This window comes from Hevea brasiliensis, chromosome 6 (assembly GCF_030052815.1).
Source record: "Hevea brasiliensis isolate MT/VB/25A 57/8 chromosome 6, ASM3005281v1, whole genome shotgun sequence".
In the NCBI taxonomy this organism is placed as follows: Eukaryota; Viridiplantae; Streptophyta; class Magnoliopsida; order Malpighiales; family Euphorbiaceae; genus Hevea; species Hevea brasiliensis.
The window spans coordinates 18993238-19017296 of record NC_079498.1 but is presented as its reverse complement, the minus strand read 5'-3'; the positions used below and the strand labels follow the sequence as shown (position 1 = coordinate 19017296).

Here is a 24059-nt window from a genome sequence, read left to right as displayed (position 1 = left end):
ACAAGAGATTTTGATAAAACAAATGCGTTTTTAAATTTAGCGTGGTGATAAAAATTTAAATTTAGTGTTTTCAATTCAAGTATGTTTCAAGAAACTTATTTAGAATTAATTGGGCATTTTTAAAATTTTGTGAAAAATCTGTGTGATTACGGCTAATAATAGGTAAAAACAATTCTTCAAATCACCTGAAAAAGCAATTTACAAAAATGTTTCCAGTTCAATCTCAACATTTCACAAATCATTTCTCATTTCTTTTTAAGCAATCAACTCATCATCAAGAAAATGATTCATTGTCTACAAGACTCAGAAAGAAATTTCAACATTACATTCATTGGAGTGATAAATTAATTTTACAAAAATATACAAGTAAATAAAATCTCAAACTAATATTACAATCATTTGGATTTGATTACATTCCAAAAATAATATTACAAAAGAGTTTATACAACTGCTCGAACGTACTTACATACAAATAGTTACGTGATTACATCAAAATCCAATGTATAGGAGTATACCTACAATACACTTAAAATTTATTTCCACACGTCTTCAAGTCACAGCTTCAAGTGATTTCACTCAACTGCTTTGTCCTTACGTTCACCTGCGACAGCATACAAAGCTATCGCTGAGCGGTGAACTCAGTGGTGCACAACTAATAATTTAAAAATGTAATACTCTATACTTCAGCAAAATCATAACAATGAAATTGGAAATATTTATTTTCTTCATAATTCACAAAATCAAAGTCAGTGTTTTCAATAATACAATCATGTATTTAAATGACATTGATCAGTAATTAAAATTTACCAAATCATAAATGGACATTTGAAATAATCCCATCAACTATGGAAATAGATATTAAATTTTCCGAAATAAGGAAAAGCATAAAAATATAAACCAACTAAAATAAATAATCTCTTTTAAATCATTTGTGCATGAGATATCATTTTAGAATCACAATTGCTCACTTTCAAATCCATTCTTATTCTCACTAACTTAATGCAAGACTAATCCGTAAGGGCCATCTTCAAAGTTATTCTCACTCCCTATGGTAGGGAAGATCGAATCGTGCACATTCCATCCATCACACCATAAAAAATTAAATTCCAAAAGGGCCATCTTCAATATAGATCTAACCTCTTATATGAGAAAGATCAAATCATTAATGTGCACATACCATGATATTCAACACAAAGCTAACATCAGTGTTTCCTCAACAAATGAGGGACGGGTAATAACCATGTCGAGTATTAGTAGTGAGATATAAAATAACATCAGAAAATTCATTGCCCTTTTTGTGAGCATATAATCACAATACAAATCATTTCCATGCCAATCTCAGTAAGCAATATTTTCCATTTTCCATGTAAATCCCATTTCAATCACAATTTCCCAAAACCAATTTCATTCAACTTATAAAAATATGCAATAATTGTTAAAATAAAATCAATATTTGATAAACATAATACATAAAAAAAATAAAATCATTTAATCATTTGGAATATGTAAAATAATTATTAATGAAGAACTAATTGTGCACAAACCTCTCTTGCTTGCCTCAATTCAATCTCCTCTACTTCCTTCCTTGGAAGGCTCTTTTCTCACTGAAACACAAAATTAAAGTGTTTCAATACCTATCCAAATCATTCCTAATAATAATCCCAACAATCAAATTCTTCATCTTAAATTTACTTATAAGGTCTCCTAAGTTAAGGTCTTTGTGTTTAATATTATGGTGTTACTATTCATTTTACTAGTTTGGTAAAATATTGACATTTTCATACTTAATAAGTATACTAGTTCTAATTACACTCACATACCACATTTTGGTTTACAATAGTGTTGCCATTGATTGCCAATTAAAATTTAAAACTCCCTAAGAGAAATTCCAAAATTTTAGTTTTGGTCACTTGGGTTTATTGTTCTATTAGACCTATCTACAGTAGAAATTTGGCTAAACTTTCCTCATCAAAGTTGTTTCTTAATGTGTCTTGTTTAATTCTCTTTTTGAATCACTCAATTTGGAGTTTTGTATCTCAAGTTATGGTAATTTTATCATAACTGGTCGGATTGGTTATTTTCAGATTTTCTGGGCAAATTCTGGTTCTGGCGGTTTTGATAACCTAACTTTGGTTGGCAATTTGAATAGGCTATTATCAGAATTTAGGTTTGTGTTCTTCATGAAAGTTGTTCTACTATGTCTAAACTTTCGATGGCTATAAAAATCAGGTCATTTGGACCTTTCTACATCAAGTTATGACCATTTGAAGAAGTACTGTTCATATGGTTAGTTTTGTCTAGTGGCAGGGTACCTAATCCGAATTCAATCTAATTTTACACTAACTTGTGGTCAGTTTTAGGGTAAGATTTCTACATAAAAATTTCTTCTTTGGGTCTTAATTTTCATCTCCAATTGGCCTTACACCAATTGGAACAACAAAATTTCAATTCTAGCCATGTGAATGAGCAAGGGTCAAGATGTCCAGATTTGGACATTACCACTTTCACACTTCAATTCAATTCCATGCATTCAATCACACTTATAAGCACACCAATTAACCAGTTTAAGCATCAATAATGTCAATTGGTCAATAATTCATCAAAACCCTAATTTTCATAAACCCTAACTATATAATCCACCATCCCATAAAATCCCATGCAAGCTCATCATGCAATTCATGTTTACATGTCAATCCACTCTAGTAAACATGTTTACTTCCATCAACACATCAAAATCTCTCTCTCCCTTAGGGTGGCCGAATTTTATGTTCAACCCTCCATGCATTTTTTTCAACATTTTCTTTATAATTTTCACACATCTCAATTGAAATTTAAGTAATATTCAATAATTTAGAACTAATTTGCACATACCTCAAATATGAGATTTCCAAGCTAGCCAATTCTTCATTTTTTTTCCTCTTCTTTTTGCTACCAATCTCTTAATCAAGGTCTCTAATCAAGTTTTTGTGTTGACACTTAGGGGAAATATGATGAGAAAATGAGGAATTGAAGCTTGAAAAGGAAAAAAAATGGTGGAAGAGAGTTTAGGAATGGTGGCCGGCCAAAGAAGGTTGAAGAAGACAATTTTTTTTGTCTTTAATTCCACTTTTGTCTCTTACATAGAGATAATTATCCACAATTATTTTTAAATATTAAAAATTATAACTTTGATTACATCATGATGATGTCATAATTCCTATTTAAATTTGTATTTCTTTTCTTTTATTCTTTCTACTACACATCTCTTCATTTTTAATTATTTTTCAATATTTTAATTTTCTATATTTTAATGGATCTTTAGACCAAGAGTCACCCCTATGGGTGAATTGACCATTTTGCCCTTTATCGGTCTAATCCATTTTTCCAATAGCATTAGGTTACTTCCTGAACTCTAATTCAATTTTTCAAGCTAGTTCTCTATTCTTTTCTGTGATTTTCACATTATCATTAACTTCACAATTATCCCTAGGCCTGGGTTGTCATAAGGTCCCACACAAAATTAGGGTAGCGACTGAGCTCGTAGTCACTTCCAAGTTCGGTCACCCATCGCTGTGGCCTTGGCTCATTTAACCCATTATGCTTTGTTTTCTTTATTTCCTTTTTACCTTCATGTAATTGCTATTTATTTTTATTTATGGCTTTTTTAGGTGACTTAATTATGGTTCTGAATATCCTAACTGTCCGGACAGACATCAGTCGCTGAAACAGTAGAATGTACGAGACTGTACAATGTGAGGGTGTTATAGAAAGAGAGCAAGAAATTGAAGTAAAGATTAAGGAGACACTACAATGTAAATTTTTCTTTTATCTTATGAATCTTAAATGATTGGTTATGATGGCTCAAGTTTAGGTTTCTCTAAATTTGTTAGTGTCTATATTTTTAACTTTTTCTTGACCAAGGGGAGTAAAATGAAATTTTCACTTTTAGGAAATGCAAATTTGTTTGTGAAAGTTTTTTCATTGAAAAATTTATCAAATTAGCTTTCCAACGGTTTAAACAAATCAAAAATCTGAGTTCAAGTCAAAAACTTATGAGTTTATGAATCTCTAAACTTCTTAGTGTCTCTATTTTAACTTTTCTTGACCAAGGAGTAAAGTAAAATTTTCACTTTTGGGAAATGAAAATTTATTTTTGCAAGTATTTTCATTGAAAATTTTATGAAATTAGCTTTCTAACAGTTCAAACGGATCAAAAATCTAAGTTCAGGTCAAAAATTTATAAGTTTTTAAAGCCTAAGTGCCCTTTTGTCTAGAGAGCACTTCAGTAGCCGAAAGTGGAAACTTTGGCAGCCAATGTTCACTCTTTAAATGATGGTTTTTGAATGTTTAAACCCTTTTTGTCCAAAGAGTACTTCAGCAGCCGAAAGTGAAAACTTCAATAGCCGAAGTTCACTTTTTGAATGGTGTTTTCTAGCGCTCCAACCTTCGGCAATTGAAGTAAAGAACTTTAGTAGCCGAACCTGAGTTTCTAAAACTCAATAAAATAGAATTTTGGGTGATTGAATGGCTATATTTATATTTAATACACCCCCAATGGTTATTTTCTTACTAAAACTATAAATAGAGGTCATTTATGACTGGAGGAGAGGAACAACAACTATATTTTGAGAATTTATTGTGTTTAAAAGATTTTTTCTTCTTCTCTCTCTCTAAAACTTGAGCTACCATAATTGATTATTGAGACCTTGATACTTTGAGCTGTAATTTCTTTATTCTGAGAGTTAGTTTAAGGCTGTTGTGAGCATTCATTGTAACTTGAGTGTGATAGAGCATTAAATTTCTCTTGAGTGTAAAGGGATTTGCAAAAGAGTAAGGTTTGCACTTGTGGTAATTGTAAGGGGTTTATTCTTCACCCAAAAAAGAATTTTAGTGGAGTTAACTCTCAATGAGAGCCTTGAGGAAAGGATGTAGGCTTGGGATAGCCAAACCTCTATAAAATTCCTTGTGTTCTTTCTTTCCTTCCTTTTCTTTGTGCTCTTCACTCAAAATTTCTCTTAGGCTTCAAATTCTTTAATTAACATCCAATTCACCCCCCCTCTTGGGTTGCTATAAGGGACAAAAAGTGGTATCAGAGCTGGTCTCCATTCAAAGACTTAATCATCTTGGAGCAAAGATTAATGGCAACCCTCAATGCATAAGAAGGTCAATCGGTGGTAAGACCTCCCTTCTTTGATAGGAATGACTTCTTATATGGAAAAATAGAATGTTTTATTTTCTTAAATGAGAAGGAATTGACTTATGGGATGTTGTAAAGAATGGGCCATTCACCCTAACTAAAATTATAGATGGTGTGCATGTAGCTAAGCCAAAGGGTGAATAGAGTGAGCAAGAGAAAAGAAGAGTAGCTCTAAATGATAAAGCTTGTCACACATTACCCCTCTGTAAGGCATAACATGATCCCGTAGAATATCTAATGAACTACCGAACTTCACCTACCGATAACTCATTAGGTACCCTACAAGGGATTTAAAATAATTTTCTTATTTTTGACAAGTGGTGAGCATTTTCTAGTAAGTACTTAAAATATTTAGTTAAAATTAAAACTAGTTAATATTTTTGGTCCATTTTAGTTTTTCGCAAATTCTATAAAAATTTTGACAGAGTTTCCTCTGTATTTTGAGAAAACCGTTCTTCAAATACCTGTAAAAAAACACTTCTAAAATTTTTCTCAACCACTACTTCAATTTCATACTCACTCCCAATCAATTTCTCAACACATTTATTAACTTTCAAATTACAAATCAATTTCTCAAGTTCAAAATTCAATAATACTCAAAATACTAGCAATACATTTCATTCAAATTAATTAAAATAGTTTCATTCATATTTCATTAAGAACAAAACAATTTAGATACATCATTACAAAATTTACATTAAGAGAGTTTCAAACTACAATATATATATTACAACTTTATACAAATTTTATACAAACTGCTCAAGACCCATTTTTACATGTCCATACATTTATGTGCAATATATACATCAAAAGAAATATTTACAGTCAGGGTATAAATTATACCCGATAACTTCTAGCAGGTAGCTCCCCTGTCCTCAGCAGCTCAATCTGCTGCTCCTCTAGTCTCTATATCTGCGACAGCATACAAAGCTATCGCTGAGTGGTGAACTCAGTGGTGCACAAACTAATAATTTAAAACTTAATACAATTTATGCTTGACAATTCATAACAAATAGAATTTTAAAATTTCTAAATTCTTCAAAATCCATGACCTTCAGAAATCAATATTTTCATTTATGCAAATTATTCATTCGAATAACATTTTGATCAAATAGTAACTATTTATTTACATTTCTTTGAAATTCCGAGACAATGCAAAAATTTTTTAATCATTGACAAATTATTTATTTCAATCACAATTTATCAAATCATGCATAATTTAAAGGGCGTTGCCAACAATACACCTGATCGAACCCATGACCCAAAATTCGAATAGATGCCGTGTTGTACACCACGACATTTCACATACTCTCAATAACCGAGGCTAAAAGGGAGAAACAAAGACTAGCTAGTATATATGAGTACTCATTCACATCACTCCCCAACTGGCAAGCCAGAGAGGAAGAAACTCGCCCCATCAAGTGGAGGAGTTATCTCACTAGACAAGCTAATGAGAATTCACAACATATTTTGTCATGTCAACTGTGGTTTCAAATCATATTCAAAATAATTTTTATTTACAAAGTGTTTACAAATCATTAACATATTTAATCATCATAAATTCATGCTCAAGGTTGGCAACACATCAAACTTAAAATTTACAATCCTCAAAACAATGCAATAAATCCTTAAATGCATAAGAAAATTTATATTCAAATTATACAATTTCATTCAATAAGTTAAAATTCTCAACACAACAAAAATCATAAATTATACAATAAATTTATTTCAAATCAATTTGGTATTGAAAAATAACAAAAGTGTTAGTTGTACACAAACCTCAAATGAGTCGCCTGTTGGCCTTGACTCGACTCCTCGGGTTCTGTCCCGGTATTCTTTTCCACTGAAATACACAATTTTATAGTATTTCAGTACCATAATTTAACATAAATTCAAAAATAAATTTAACTTCACTTTTACCTAGCTCTAACGTGCTAAATTTGACGTTCTTGAAATTTTGTGTTTCGGGTTACTATTCACTGCACTATTCAAGTCAAATTGTTGACTTTTTAAGGCTTAATAGGTATGGGAACTCCAACTTCACCCACATACCACATTTTGGCCATTAAACTTGTTGGTTTTGGTCATTTTCTCAAAGCTTAAGTCATTTTGGCAAAATTGCCAATTTTCGGTTTTGATGCTCCGAAGTTGCACTGTTCCATTGGTCAATCTACTGTTGGAATTTGGCAAAACTTCATTCATAGAAAATGTTCCTTATTATCTTAAGTGTATTCTCATTTTTGGATCACCCCCATCGGAGTTTTGTAGCTCAAGTTATAGCTAAAATACATTTACTGTTCATTTGCACTGTTCATACTGGTATTTTGGATCTGGCAGATTTTTGGTCCTAGCAGATTTTTGGTCCAACTTTGTTCAATAATTTGATCAAGTTAAGTTCATAATTTGGTCTAACTTTCTTCATATGAATTGTTCTACTATGTCTTAGGTTTCCATCGGTTCAAGAATCACCTAAATCCGAGTTTCCTAGAGAGAGTTATAGCCCTTCAAACATTACTGCTCAAATGGAATTCTGCAGAATCGCAGGTACAGTAACTCAAATTTGCTCAATAATTTGAATGGGTTAATGGCATAATTTGGGGTGGTGTTCTTCATGAAAGTTTTAGATCTATGTCCTATCTAATTTCTGGTAAAATTTCAGGTCAATTTGACCTGTCTAGCTCGAATTATGACCAAATGAACAGTTACTGTTCATTTGGTCATTTAATGCGATGGCGACTGCTCTCATTTCACTTTGGTCAATTGGTTCACCAAGTTTTAGTCAGTTTTTGGCCATGGTTCCTTAATGAAAATTGTGCTATTTTATGTCTATTTTCATCCCCAATTGGTGGCATATCAATTGGAATTGTAAAATTTCTGTTTGGTCCTTCAAAGTTGGTTTGGTCATCTTGCCAAAGACATGACCATTTGACTAAGAATTTGGTTTCACTTCCAATAATTCAAACACAACTTATTTGGTCACAATTGACCATTTTTCACTTCACAATAGGTTAAACATGCCATTTACTCATTTCTTGCATTTTTGGTTCACAACCCTAAGTCCCAAAACCCTAACTCACTAAGTTGTTTCATTTAACCAATTCAATGCCTATGTACATGCTTCTTTAACTCTATCAAGCTCATATACACCTTTAAGTCCATCAAATTCATGCACACACATCAAACCCTAGCTAGCCTAAATTCAGCTTTGATCCCTCACAATTATTTTTGTTTCATTTTAAGTTACTTTCTAAGTTAATTAAACTAAGAACATAGAAATTTAGTAAAAGAATTCAAATTTATATACTAACCTTTGTTTGATTTTCCAATCACTAATTTTCTTCTCTTTTTTCTTCTTTCTTATTTCTTCAATCTCCTCTTCTAGTAGCCCAAACAAAGCTTAATCATAATTTAGTAGAATTTTTGGGGAGTTTATGGGGTTGATTCAAGCTTTGAAAGCTTGAATTTCATAGCTATGGAGGAAACTAAGGAGAAAAGAGAGAGAGAGGAGAGATACACATTTTTGAAGAAGAAGAATTATTTTTTTTTCTTTTCTTTTATGTTTTTATCCTTATGGAAGACAACAATTAATCCATTTAATTAATTTATTAATTATGGGATTTATGGCATCATGCATGATATCATTTCCCTACACCTTTTTCATTTTCCTTCTTTTTTCTTTTTTTTTCTATTAGTTCTTTAATTTAATTTTTGATTCCGAAATTTTCTTTTCTCCGATTTTATTTGACAGTTAGGTCAGGAGTCAGCTCTCGGGGTCAATTGACCAAATTGCCCTTCGCCGGTTCAACCCGGTTTGCAAATAATCCAATATTTCTTTCGGCTCCCTGACCTAATTATTTGACTGGCTTAACAGTTCTTTTTCATGATTTTCTATTTTTCACTGTGTTTATAAGGGTCCTAAGGACCGCAGCGTCACTTTTTACGGTTCGAAATTTGAGTTTAAAACGACTTCGCAGTCGTTCCCGAGGAGGTCACTCATCACTGTTACTCTCGGCTCGTTTAACCTCTTATGTTCTGTTTTTCTTATTTATAGTTAACTAATTAAACATTACTAATTATTTGTGTTTATGGCTTCTCAAGTTGTCTTAAGTGTGGTTCTAATCCCCTTAATTGTCCGGACCGACACCGGTCACCGAAACAGTGAAATCTACCAGGCTATGCAAATGGGGGTGTTACAATTCTCCCCCCCCCCCCCCCTTAAAATAATTTCGTCCTCGAAATTCTGTTCACTATCTGTCCTCAAATAGTCATGCATATTGTTTTCTCGTGTTTTTCTCACATTTCTGTGTGGCTTCATAATCAGAATAATGGTCTATAGCACTTTAACCAACACTATTTACTCATCAATTTCTTATGAGCTTCTGTCATAAGTTAGATTCAATTTCATTTCAGTTTTAGAGGTAAGCTAATCTGTGTGCTAGTGGATCCACTCTTTCTAGGACCTCGTATGATCCTATGGGAGAGAACTTAGTTTTACTATTTTCTTATCAAATCTCTTGATCATTTGATGCAACCTTCAGTTTAGTTTAGAATATTTTAGTCTTTTCTTGTTGTTGTTTTAACAATTATTTTTTTTTATAGTCTTTTCTTCTTAAATGACCTTGTTGGTCGTATATGAACTGCTTATCTCTTTCTTGGCCATAGGTCCATAACCATTATCTTACCATCTCCATTTATGACCACGGCCTATGTGCCATTTTGCACTATCTTGTTTGCTTTTATTTAACTTATTTCCTTTTTGATAAAATAGTTCGGGATATCGTTACGTATCTTAAGTAAGTTGTTTACCTTAGTAGCAATTCCTCATCTAGTGTTTTTCTCATTTCTTAATGTTCTATTTGTTTCCTTTTTTCATTCCACAACTTAACTTTAATTATTTTATTCCTCAATCTTATCTTCTTCCTTAACTTGGCTGTCGAGTTGTAATTTAGTACCTCTTATCGTCCCTAATAAATCCACTATACTTCAATATTACTTGATTTGGTCCTCTGACCATTCTAGTCAACACTTTAACTAATGTTCATAATGTTTCTTTATTACGTTCGCACTAACTATTCTAATTTTTACTTCCACAACTCTTTTATCTATCAATATTCTATAGCTTATTTTCCGCTGGTTTGTGATCATTACCTTTTTTTTTTTTAACCATAAACAATTCTTTAATCTTAAGAAGGGAGTCTACCGGACTCTCCTGTTTCCCATGCTATTTAAAAGTTCTGCTTTAATTCTAATATAATCCTTATGATCCGCATAATAAAATTGTGCTCTTCCTAAAGAATACCTGACCAACTAGTTCCTATCGAATTGCTGTTATCAGTAGAATATCGTTTCTTAACTGTTTATAAGTTATAATTGTTATCCATAGCATCCTGTCTCTTCTAGGGAAACAAAATTATATTTTGTGTCTTACCTTTACACAAATAGAATACTATTCCTTACTAAACTTTGAGTAAAAGATCCATTGCAATACCAGAACAACTATAAAACCCATATCGGAGACTGGATGACTTAGCCCTATAGGTGTTATTTTTAAATATTTACCATGCTAAAATCTCTAGTCCCATAACAATTCCTGATGTACTGTAATTCGTGCTAGGGTAACGGAGTCTTTAACTCTCACTACCTTACAACCATGATATTTTGATATTCTAATCATAGAGTTTTAAATCCTGAATTAGGATTTTCAAACTCAGTTCTAGTAATAAACTCTATTCTAGTATATTTATACCAGAGCGAAAATCATTTATAACTATTCTTATCCTTATGTACTATTGGGTAGTACGTAGCTCTACACAATAAATCTCAAGTCAATCTCAGAATCTGACTTACAAAGACAAACATCAAGTATATTGCATAGTTACTACTATACATCCTAATAGATCAAACTTTCCTATGTTTTATTTCTTTCAAATCCACTAATACCTTAAACTTATTTTGATTATGGTACTTACTGACATCTATCAACAGTAATACCTTTACTTCCATCTAGGGCAGATATATTACTACAACTTATTTTTAGGTCCTCTTGCCTTACCTAATTAGGCTTACTAATTAACTTTATAATTTATCATAGTCTAGGAGATGTCTCTCACTAGAAACTTTTCCAAAATTAATTCCAATCATGCTTATTATCGCAATTCTTATCCTAAAAGACTAATTACTAACACATTAAAATTTATCTCCATGCAAGGGAATAGCAGTAGAACGTATAATTTTAGCATTAGCATATAAACAAGTAGAGCCAGAATCAAATAGTACATAATTATTCCTTTCACAAGTTAAGGACATACCGGCAACTACATCTGCAGTCTCTGCTTCTTCCCCTCGATGCACGGTGTTCCCTCTTTCTAGTGTATTCCTCTGCTCGGGTTGGTCCATTGTACGAGGATTACCTGAAGTGTTGTCTCTACTTCTGCCTTTGCCCCTACTGACTATTAATGAGCCTCTAAAATCAAAACCTTGGACTGATTCCTTTGGTGTAGTATGTGGCATAACTCGACGTGCGCTAGTACAATCTCGGGCGAAATGTCCAATTCCACCACAATTGAAGCAGGCTCCAGTGACCCTATGGCATATACCTCCATGTAATTTCCCACAAACGTCACAGAGACGGGTAGGGTAGGAACTTCTGGTTCTTTGACGAATGGTTCTTGATTGCTTCCGCCCTGAAGATCCACCTCTGTCATACTTAGGAGCTCGGGGTCCCTCAAAATCTTTTCTCTTTCCCAAATTACTACTCGAACTTTGACCGATGGGTTTCCCACTTTTCTCTTTTTCATACTGTTCTTGAGGGGGTTGGGTTCGTACTTGGGCCTGGGCTGACAGATTATCAGCCATTTGCTGAAAGAACATGGCCATCTGCTGGGCCGTTTGAGCAGTAATTTGTATAGGAGGGATTGGTGCAGTTGGACCCCCAACGCTCTGTGAAACTGGGGCCTCTTTTTGTACGTTAGCTGTATCAGACTGCTCTACAATTTTATCCCTCTTGTCCATATCTATTCACAGGATTTTTTTTTTTCAATTTCCTGTACACCCAACACAAGGAGATTTCTCCCTGTTAGTTCATATTCATGATGTAATGCATGGTATGTAACAATTATGGACATTGAGCAGTTGTACTTAACAAGGAAAGACACAAATTTACAATTTAAAACGTACTTCAAAAACTTGCTCTGATACCACTAAAACATGTCACACCTTACCCCTCTGTAAGGCATAACATGATCCCGTAGAATACCTAATGAACTACCGAACTTCACCTACCGATAACTCATTAGGTACCCTACAAGGGATTTTAAAACAATTTTCTTATTTTTGACAAGTAGTGAGCATTTTCTAGTAAGTACTTAAAATATTTAGTTAAAATTAAAACTAGTTAACATTTTTGGTCCATTTTAGTTTTCCGCAAACTCTATAAAAATTTTGACAGAGTTTCCTTTGTATTTTGAGAAAACCGTTCTTCAAATACCTGTAAAAAAACACTTCTAAAATTTTTCTCAACCACTACTTCAATTTCATACTCACTCCCAATCAATTTCTCAACACATTTATTAACTTTCAAATTACAAATCAATTTCTCAAGTTCAAAATTCAATAATCCTCAAAATACTAGCAATACATTTCATTCAAATTAATTAAAATAGTTTCATTCATATTTCATTAAGAACAAAACAATTTAGATACATCATTACAAAATTTACATTAAGAGAGTTTCAAACTACAATAGATATATTACAACTTTATACAAATTTTATACAAACTGCTCAAGACCCATTTTTACACGTCCATACATTTATGTGCAATATATACATCAAAAGAAATATTTACAGTCAGGGTATAAATTATACCCGATAACTTCTAGCAGGTAGCTCCCCTGTCCTCAGCAGCTCAATCTGCTGCTCCTCTAGTCTCTATATCTGCGACAGCATACAAAGCTATCGCTGAGTGGTGAACTCAGTGGTGCACAAACTAATAATTTAAAAATTAATACAATTTATGCTTGACAATTCATAACAAATAGAATTTTAAAATTTCTAAATTCTTCAAAATCCATGACCTTCAGAAATCAATATTTTCATTTATGCAAATTATTCATTCAAATAACATTTTGATCAAATAGTAACTATTTATTTACATTTCTTTGAAATTCCGAGACAATGCAAAAATTTTTTAATCATTGACAAATTATTTATTTCAATCACAATTTATCAAATCATGCATAATTTAAAGGGCGTTGCCAACAATACACACAGTCGAACCCATGACCCAAAATTCGAATAGATGCCGTGTTGTACACCACGACATTTCACATACTCCCAATAACCGAGGCTAAAAGGGAGAAACAAAGACTAGCTAGTATATATATGAGTACTCATTCACATCACTCCCCAACTGGCAAGCCAGAGAGGAAGAAACTCGCCCCATCAAGTGGAGGAGTTATCTCACTAGACAAGCTAATGAGAATTCACAACATATTTTGTCATGTCAACTGTGGTTTCAAATCATATTCAAAACAATTTTTATTTACAAAGTGTTTACAAATCATTAACATATTTAATCATCATAAATTCATGCTCAAGGTTGGCAACACATCAAACTTAAAATTTACAATCCTCAAAACAATGCAATAAATCCTTAAATGCATAAGAAAATTTATATTCAAATTATACAATTTCATTCAATAAGTTAAAATTCTCAACACAACAAAAATCATAAATCATACAATAAATTTATTTCAAATCAATTTGGAATTGAAAAATAACAAAAGTGTTAGTTGTACACAAACCTCAAATGAGTCGCCTGTTGGCCTTGACTCGACTCCTCGGGTTACTCACAGTATTCTTTTCCACTGAAACACACAATTTTATAGTGTTTCAGTACCATAATTTAACATAAATTCAAAAATAAATTTAACTTCACTTTTACCTAGCTCTAACGTGCTAAATTTGACGTTCTTGAAATTTTGTGTTTCGGGTTACTATTCACTGCACTATTCAAGTCAAATTGTTGACTTTTTAACGCTTAATAGGTATGGGAACTCCAACTTCACCCACATACCACATTTTGGCTATTAAACTTGTTGGTTTTGGTCATTTTCTCAAAGCTTAAGTCATTTTGGCAAAATTGCCAATTTTCGGTTTTAATGCTCCGAAGTTGCACTGTTCCATTGGTCAATCTACTGTTGGAATTTGGCAAAACTTCATTCATAGAAAATGTTCCTTATTGTCTTAAGTGTATTCTCATTTTTTGGATCACCCCCATCGGAGTTTTGTAGCTCAAGTTATAGCCAAAATACATTTACTGTTCACGTGCACTATTCATACTGGTATTTTGGTTCTGGCTGATTTTTGGTCCAACTTTGTTCAGTAATTTGATTAAGTTAAATTCATAATTTGATCTAACTTTCTTCATATGAATTGTTCTACTATGTATTAGGTTTCGATCGGTTCAAGAATCACCTAAATCCGAGTTTCCTAGAGAGAGTTATAGCCCTTCAAACATTACTGCTCAAATGGAATTCTGCAGAATCGCAGGTACAGTAACTCAATTTTCCTCAATAATTTGAATGGGTTAATGGCATAATTTTGGGTGGTGTTCTTCATGAAAGTTTTAGATATATGTCCTATCTAATTGCTGGTAAAATTTCAGGTCAATTTGACCTGTCTAGCTCGAATTATGACCAAATGAACAGTTACTGTTCATTTGGTCAGTTTGGTGCAGTGGCAGCCTGCTCTCATTTCACTTTGGTCAATTGGTTCACTAAGTTTTAGTCAGTTTTTGGCCATGGTTCCTTAATGAAAATTGTGCTATTTTATGTCTATTTTCATCCCCAATTGGTGGCATATCAATTGGAATTGTAAAATTTCCGTTTTGGTCCTTCAAAATTGGTTTGGTCATGCTGCCAGCAGCATGACCATTTGACCTACGAATTTGGTTTCACTTCCAATAATTCAAACACAACTTATTTGGTCACAATTGACCATTTTTCACTTCACAATAGGTTAAACATGCCATTTACTCATTTCTTGCATTTTTGGTTCACAACCCTAAGTCCCAAAACCCTAACTCACTAAGTTGTTTCATTTAACCAATTCAATGCCTATGTACATGCTTCTTTAACTCTATCAAGCTCATATACACCTTTAAGTCCATCAAATTCATGCACACACATCAAACCCTAGCTAGCCTAAATTCAGCTTTGATTCCTCACAATTATTTTTGTTTCATTTTAAGTTACTTTCTAAGTTAATTAAACTAAGAACATAGAAATTTAGTAAAAGAATTCAAATTTATATACTAACCTTTGTTTGATTTTCTAATCACTAATTTTCTTCTCTTTTTTCTTCTTTCTTGTTTCTTCAATCCCCTCTTCTAGTAGCCCAAACAAAGCTTAATCATAATTTAGTAGAATTTTTGGGGAGTTTATGGGGTTGATTCAAGCTTTGAAAGCTTGAATTTCATGGCTATGGAGGAAACTAAGGAGAAAAGAGAGAGAGAGGAGAGATACACGTTTTTGAAGAAGAAGAATGATTTTTTTTTCTTTTCTTTTATGTTTTTATCCTTATGGAAGACAACAATTAATCCATTTAATTAATTTATTAATTATGGGATTTATGGCATCATGCATGATGTCATTTCCCTACACCTTTTTCATTTTCCTTCTTTTTTCTTTTTTTTTCTTTTCTATTAGTTCTTTAATTTAATTTTTGATTCTGAAATTTTCTTTTCTCCGATTTTATTTGACAGTTAGGTCAGGAGTCAGATCTCGGAGTCAATTGACCAAATTGCCCTTCGCCGGTTCAACCCGGTTTGCAAATAATCCAATATTTCTTTCGGCTCCCTGACCTAATTATTTGACTGGCTTAACAGTTCTTTTTCATGATTTTCTCTTTTTCACTGTGTTTATAAGGGTCCTAAGGACCGCAGCGTCACTTTTTACGGTTCGAAATTTGAGTTTAAAACGACTTGCGATGCGTTCAGGAGGTCACTCATCACTGTGACTCTCGGCTCGTTTAACCTCTTATGTTCTGTTTTTCTTATTTATAGTTAACTAATTAAACATTACTAATTATTTGTGTTTATGGCTTCTCAAGTTGTCTTAAGTGTGGTTCTAATCCCCTTAATTATCCGGACCGACACCGATCACCGGAACAGTGAAATCTACCAGGCTATGCAAATGGGGGTGTTACAAAGCTATTCATGTTTTATTTTGTACACTAAGTAGAAGTGAATAAAAGTGTGTATGAAGTCTACTACAAAAGAAATTTGGGATGCTTTGGTGGTTACTCATGAGGGTACTAATCAAGTGAAGGAGAATAAGATGGATTCCCTCATTTATCAATATCAGTTGTTCAAGATGAAATTGGATGATACCATAAGTCAAATGTACGATAGATTTGTGGAGATTATAGGAGGAATTAAATCCCTTGAGAAGGCATTCACGAATGAGGAGCTAGTAAAGAAGATTATAAGAAGTCTTCTTAAGGAGTGGCTACCCAAAGTAACTTCACTCAAGGATTCTAAGGGCTTGAGCAAGGTACAACTTGATGAGCACATGGGAAATCTCATTGACTATAAGATGACCCTCAAAAAGAGCAAGTGGAGGAACTAAACAAAGCCAAAAAGAACATTGCCTTCAAAGTATCTTTCGAAAAATCTAGTGATGAAGATGATGAGTTTGATAAGGAAGAGTTGGCTCTAATGACAAGGAGAATAAGGAAGATGCTCTTCTAAAACAAGAAGTTCCTCCTAAAGAGAAACTTCAAGAAGGACAAGGGTGAAAGCAGTAAGAGGGATCCTCCCATATGTTTTGAATGCAATAAGCCGGGTCACATTAGAACTGATTGTCGCAAATTGAAAAAGCCTTTCAACAAGTTCAAGAAAAAGGCACTTAAAGCAACATGGGATGAATTAAGTAACTTCGAAGATGAGGAGATTGGTGATCAAGTTGCCCAAATGTGCTTCATGGCAATGAAGGAAAGCTCTAATGAGGTAACTTTAAATGATGATGTTGTTGAATTTTCTTATAATGAACTAGTGAGTGCTCTTAAAGTTATGAATGATGAACTAGAATTAAGTCATAAGAAGAATAAAGTGAGCTTGCTAGTTTAAGGAAGGAAAATGATACCTTATCTAAAGATGATAGACCTTTAGATAGTAATATACAAAAGTCTTTAGATGAACTCTCATTAGAAAATGAGAAGTTGAGAAATGAAATTGCTAAGCTAAAAACTTCTCTTTCCAAATTTGATAAAGGAAAGGACAAACTTGATGCAATTTTGGACTCTCAAAGGTCTCTGAGCATCAAGTATGGACTTAGCTATAGCAAATTAGCCAAAGCACCTCCTTCCAAGACCATTTTAGTTAAAGCATCTAGTTCTAGTGAACCTAGTCCCCACGTGCCTAGTCCAAAGGTATCCAATCCTAAAGGACAAAAACCAAAGATATCTAATGGAAATGAAACTAAAAAGACTTTATTTCATCCACATGCTCCTAGACAAAATGTAAATAGGACATATACATCTAGGAGAGTTGCATCTAGGTCAAACTTTCATAGGGGATATGCTACTAGGCCTCATAACTATCATCACACTCACCATGCCTCATGCTCACATGCACATAATGGACTTAAAAAAAATGGTCACATGAGACCATATGTACATTATCATGCATATAGACCAAGAACATGAAGGTTTAGTGGTCATTGTTACTATTATGGCAAGTTTGGTCACACCAACTATAAGGGTGCCATTAGGAAAGTCCATCCTAGATTTGGTAAAATATTTGATTCAAATGATGGAACTACTAAACCCTAAGGATCCAAGTACATTTGAGTACCTAAAGTAAATTGAATTATCTCGTGTAGGTGTGCTTGAAATCCTCTAAGCTTGAAAGCAAGTGGTATTTGGATAGTGGATGTTTAAGACACATGACCGAAAATGCCAACCTTTTCCTTTCACTTGAAAAGAAAGATGGAAGTGGGCAAGTGACCTTTGGTGACAATAGTAAAGGTAAAATTGTGAGGATAGGTAAGATTGATAAGAAAAACTCCCCTATTCTTGACAAAGTACTTTTGGTTGATAGTTTAAAGTACAATTTGCTTAGTGTTAGTCAATTGTGTGATAAGCATTATAGAGTTATTTTTTAGTCTAAATCTTGCTTTGTGTCTAGAATGTGTGATAATAAAATGTTGTTTACTAGTGAAAGAGTTGAAAATATTTATGTTATTGATTTGCATACCTTGTCTAACAAAAATGTGAAGTGTTTTATTTCTATTAGTGATGACTCTTGGACTTGGCATAGAAGGCTTGCACATGCTAACATGGACCTTGCAAACTTGAACAAGGATGAGCTAGTTGATGGGCTACCAAAGATCAAGTTTTAAAAAAGATAAGGTGTGTAATGCATGCCAAATGGGTTAGCAAGTCAAGAGCTCTTTTGAATCTATTCATAGGGTATCCACTTCTAGACCTCTTCAATTGTTGCATATGGATTTATTTGTTCCTACTAGAGTAGCTAGCTTAGGTGGTGCATATGATGACTATTCTAGGTATACTTAGGTTGCATTCCTTGCTCATACGGATGAATGTTTTGATATTTTTGAGAGATTTTCAAAAAGGGTTCAAAATGAAAAAAGATTTTAAATTTCTTCTATTAGGAGTGATCATGGTAGAGAATTTGAAAATAGGAGATTTGAAAAGTTTTGTAACTCACTAGGGATGACTCATAACTTTTCCTCTCCTAGGACTCCCCAACAAAATGGTGTTGTTGAAAGAAAAAAATAGAACTCTTTTAGACATAGGGAGGACTATTTTAAATAAATATAACTTGCCTACTTATTTTTTGGTGGAAGCCATTAATACAATTTGTTATGTTTCAAATAAAGTTTTGATTATACCTTTTTTAAAGAAAACCCCTTATGAGCTATGGAATGGCAAGAAACCTTAAGTAGGTTATTTTAGAGTTTTTTGCTGTAACTGCTTCATTTTGAATACTAAAGATAATCTAGATAAATTTGGCTCCAAAACTGATGAAGGTATCTTCTTGGGGTACTCTATATCTAGTAAAGTATATAGAGTCATCAATAAGAGAACTTTAGTTGTTGAAGAGTCGATGCATGCTGTATTTGATGAAGCTAACCCCTTTGATCCTAGAAAGGATATTTCTTATGATGATGATATTGTAGGCAATTTTGATGAGCTGACTCTTGAAGATCCTCAATCTAGTGAAAATCAAGATCAACTCAATGAAGATCCCTTGAAGGATTTGGGAGATGATGAAGTTGAGCTTCAAGGGTAACAAGGTCAACTAGCTCCTCATGAAGGAGTTCAACAAGATCTACCTAAAGAATGGACCTTTAAGAAGGATCATCCTAAGGACCTAATCATTGGTGATACATTAAAAGGGGTAACAACTAGATCCTCTCTTAGAAATATATGTAATAACCTTGCATTCATTTCTCAAATAGAACCTAAGAGCATAGATGAGGCCATAAATAATGAGGGTTAGGTGCTTGCAATACAAGAGGAACTCAACCAATTTGAAAGAAATAAGATTTGGACCTTAGTTCCTAGGCCAAAAGATCATCCATCCATAGGCACCAAATGGGTGTTTAGAAATAAATTAGATGAAGATGGAAACATAACTAGAAATAAAGCTAGGTTAGTAGCCTAAGGCTATAACCAAGAGGAAGGCATTGACTATGATGAAACTTTTGCCCCTGTAGCTAGATTAGAAGCCATTAGAATTTTGCTTACATATGCATTAAACATGAAATTTAAACTCTTTCAAATGGATGTTAAAAGTGCTTTTCTAAATAGTTTTATTAATGAGGAGGTATACGTTGAGCAACCTCTTGGTTTTTAAAATCATAAGTTTCCAAACCATGTTTTTAAATTGACTAAAGCCTTATATGGTTTGAAACAAGCTCTTAGAGCTTGGTATGAAAGGCTTAGTAACTTTGTTTTACAAAATAGTTTTTTAAAAGGAGAAGTTGATGCAACTCTTTGTTAAAAATCATGAAAATGACATCCTTCTAATGCAAATATATGTTGATGATATTATATTTGGTGCTAGTAATGAATGTGTGTGTGAAGAGTTTGCCAACACCATAAAGAGTGAGTTTGAGATGAGCATGATGAGAGAACTCAAGCTCTTCCTTAGGCTTCAAATCAAGCAAGCTAAGGATGGCACTTTCATCAAACAAGCCAAGTATACAAAAGAATTGATCAAGAGGTATGGGATGGAAAATAACAAGCCAAGTAGAACTCTAATGAGCATAAACACCAAACTTGATAAGGATAAAAGAGGAAAACTGGTTGACGAAAAGCTCTATAGAGGTGTAATCGGTAATTTCTTATACCTCACAGCTAGTAGACTACATATTATGTTTTTTGTATGTTTATATGCACATTTTTAATCATTTCCTAAAGAGTCTTATTTAGACACATTGCTGAGTAGAAACAAAGAAATCAACTATTCCCAGCAGAGAAACTAGAAAATGACAACTGAGAAGCATCTGCAAGCAATTTAAAATTGGATGCCATAGCAAATAACTCTAAGCCTGTTAAGATAATGTCAGTATTATGTTTACTAATAGAATTGTGAATGAAGAGAGAAGATGACGGTAAATAATTGGAAAAAAAAAATGTAATCGACTCTTTTTCAGTCCAAAATTATGCTAATTTGCATTATAAGTTGAGAGGCTTGATTGAATATCAAACATGACCATTTGATATAATTTACCTTCTCTTTTTTTTTTTTTTCTCTTTTCTTTTTTTTTTCTCTTTTTTCTCAATTTAATTACTTTTTTTCTTTTTGAATATTTAAGTACCTATAATTTTAATCATTTTTTAAAATCTAACAAATACATTTTATTAATTCTTATTTTTCAATTACTCAAATCTTTAAATTGTGCTTAATTTAGTTTTTTTTTTTTCATTTTAGTAAAGTTTTTTTTTTCACCATATTTTGATTGGAAAGGCTATTAATAAAATTAAAGTTCTGCGCTATAAAATAAAATAATTTGACAATTTTATTATAAAGTTCAACGTTCAAGGATGAAAGATGAAATATAATCTTAAATTAAACTGCATTTTCATCATCTGACAATCAAAATTAGAAATAAAATATTTAAGAAACGATAACCTACACCAAAATACATAAATTACCCAAAAAGTCACAAAATCCTTTATACATTCATAATAATAATTTAATGTTCTTCCATTTATTTTTAGTTTATGATGCACTGATCCACCCGTCAGACACCTCCTGATATAAATATGAGCAAATGGAGCAGTATTTTCTTGCACACTGTAGATGTTTCTTGATACTTTCAGCCTTCTTGTTGATCTCATCCTCATTCCACTCCTCCACATGCTTATGCAAGTTTTTCTTGTTAGTTAAAAATCTCCACGTTAACTTCTTGTCTTCTAGCCAATAACAGTGACGAGTATCAAGATAAATTAGATTCTTTTGACCATCCAATATAATTAACAATGCATCAATTGATAAAGCAGAGCGGAGAACCATACTCTTCAGTTGAGGAAAATTTCCAGCAATAATAGATGCAACAGTGTCCCCTATTGCTCCATCCAGGCTCAGTGCGACAATATTTTGACAATAATTGCCAAAGTTTTTCAGCATTCCTGGCCAACAATGTGCATGCTTCAAATTTGGCCAATATGGCATCAAATTAGAGATGGATTCTATGGCACCTAAAGGAAGCTTAGGCAATATGAAAGACTCCAAAGAAGGCAATCTGGAATATCCATCGTCAAAAAGATCAGAAAATATCAATATCAAAAATTTTTAAGAATAATAATTATTATTAATATAAGGGTAGCACCTATTATTAGTAGTCAAATAACAATTCCATTAACATCCATAAGACACACAAGGGACTCAACTTCAGACTTCATCTTGACGTGATCATGCAAATTTGAACAGCTAAAAGACCTTTAACAATATATTACCTAGAAATCAGAAAGGTGGTTACACAAACGTGATATCATTTTAAAAATTTCAAAGTTAGACCATATGTGCATGTCTTCTCATGACTTGTAATCAAATTTTGCTAATGCAATCTGTTAAATATCCTTGTTGATTACCAATCATGTGTGGAATTGACATTAAATCACAATTACCGGCGTTTTCATATTTACTTGCGTTCTATGTTTTCATTTTGTTTAGGAATGTGGTTCACCTTTCAAACAACCCCCCCTTCCCCTCTCCCTCCTCTCCTTTGCCAGCCATGCAATGGTAGAAATTTCACTAAAGGTTGAATGCATAAATGACACGTTCCTACCGAGTATCCAAGTTTTTGTTGTTTTCTTTCCCCGTGAAAGGATCCAAGTTAATTCTGTACTACAATTTATACAACCTTGAAAGAAAATACAAAACGCTAATACTAATAAAACAATAAAGAAAACCAGACACAACATATATTGAAATTGCAAGCATGGCAGGGTACCTTTGTCCAATGTATTAGTAGGCTGCATCCTTGAAGGGGGTTCTAGCAAAGTAAAGTTTGGTGTACTGAGTTGTTGGACGACGATCAAGCACAAGCTTCATATAGTGACGAAACCTTCTGCGAATGTATGGATTCTTATCTTCGATCAAATCAATAGGACGTAGATCCAACACATTCCCGAGGGACAATTGAATCCAGTAACGCTGATAACCAAGATTTACATACATAACATACTGTCAGGCAGAGTTCTCTCCACATCAAGCGCTTCATACAACTCAACTCAACTCAACTCAACTAAGCCTTTATCCCAAAAATTTGGGGTCGGCTATATGGATTCGCTTTTTCCACTCTGAACGATTTTGGGTTAAATCTTCAGAAATGTGTAATGCTTCTAAGTCATGCTGTACTACTCTCCTCCAAGTCAATTTAGGTCTACCCCTTTTTTTCTTTCTATCCTCTAGCCTACTGTGCTCTACTTGTCTAACTGGAGCCTCCGTATGTCTACGCTTCACATGACCAAACCACCTCAATCTCCCTTCTCTCAACTTATCTTCAATTGGCACCACTCCTACCTTTTCTCTAATACTTTCATTACGGACTTTATCTAGTATAGTATGACCACTCATCCACCTTAACATTCTCATCTCTGCAACTCTTATCTTAGATGCATACGACTCTTTCAGTGCCCAACACTCACTACCATATAGCATAGAAAATTTTCCTTTTAATTTATTGGGAATCTTACGATCACATAAAACTCTCCACTTCAACCATCCGGCTTTAATCCTATGACTAACATCCTCCTCACATCCCCATCTACTTGAAGGAGCCTAGATATTTAAAGTGATTACTTTGGGACTAACTCCTTCCCTATCACTGGCCTTCACCGAACTTGCAATGCATGTATTTACTTAACTTAAAACCCTTTGACTCTAGAGTACTTCTCCAAAGTTCTAGCTTCCTATTGACTCCTTCTCGTGTCTCATCTATCGAACAATATCATCCGCAAACATCATGCACCAAGGAATACTCTCTTGTATATGTTTCATCTAAAACTAATGTAAAAAGGTAAGGGCTTATGGCTGATCCTTGGTGTAATCCAATTGAGATCGGAAAATCTCTTGTGTCCCCTCCTTTGTCACAATAGTAGTTGCTCCTTCATACATATCTTTCAATACTTGTATGTACCTAATAGATACCCTCTTTTGTTCTAACGCATTCCATAAGACCTCTCTTGGAACACTATCATAAGCCTTCTCCAAATCAATAAAAACCATGTGTAGATGTGTCTTTGCGTCTCTATATTTCTCCATCAAGCTTCTAATGAGAAAGATCGCTTCCATAGTTGAGCATGAAACCAAATTGATTGAGAGAGATAGAAGTATCATGACGTAG

General features: G+C 33.2%; 1 protein-coding gene across 6 annotated transcripts in view; it reads right to left on the bottom strand.

Moving 5' to 3' along the window:
- Positions 1 to 348: 348 nt before the first annotated feature.
- Positions 349 to 24059, bottom strand: part of LOC110656503 (uncharacterized) — a 35816-nt gene continuing 12105 nt past the window's right edge. For 4 of the 6 annotated variants that reach the window (XR_009149454.1, XR_009149455.1, XR_009149450.1 and 1 more), the window contains 2 exons: positions 1545 to 1604; positions 349 to 601 (listed from right to left, as the gene is read on the bottom strand). Coding sequence is in view for 1 of the 6 variants with exons in the window: in XM_058148446.1 (XP_058004429.1) it covers positions 21832 to 21840 (9 nt within the window). In the remaining 5 variants the exon portion in view is untranslated. Of the gene's footprint in view, positions 602 to 1544; positions 1605 to 21209; positions 21841 to 24059 lie in introns of those variants that run through there. The other 2 variants (XM_058148446.1, XR_009149453.1) reach the window with 2 other exon arrangements.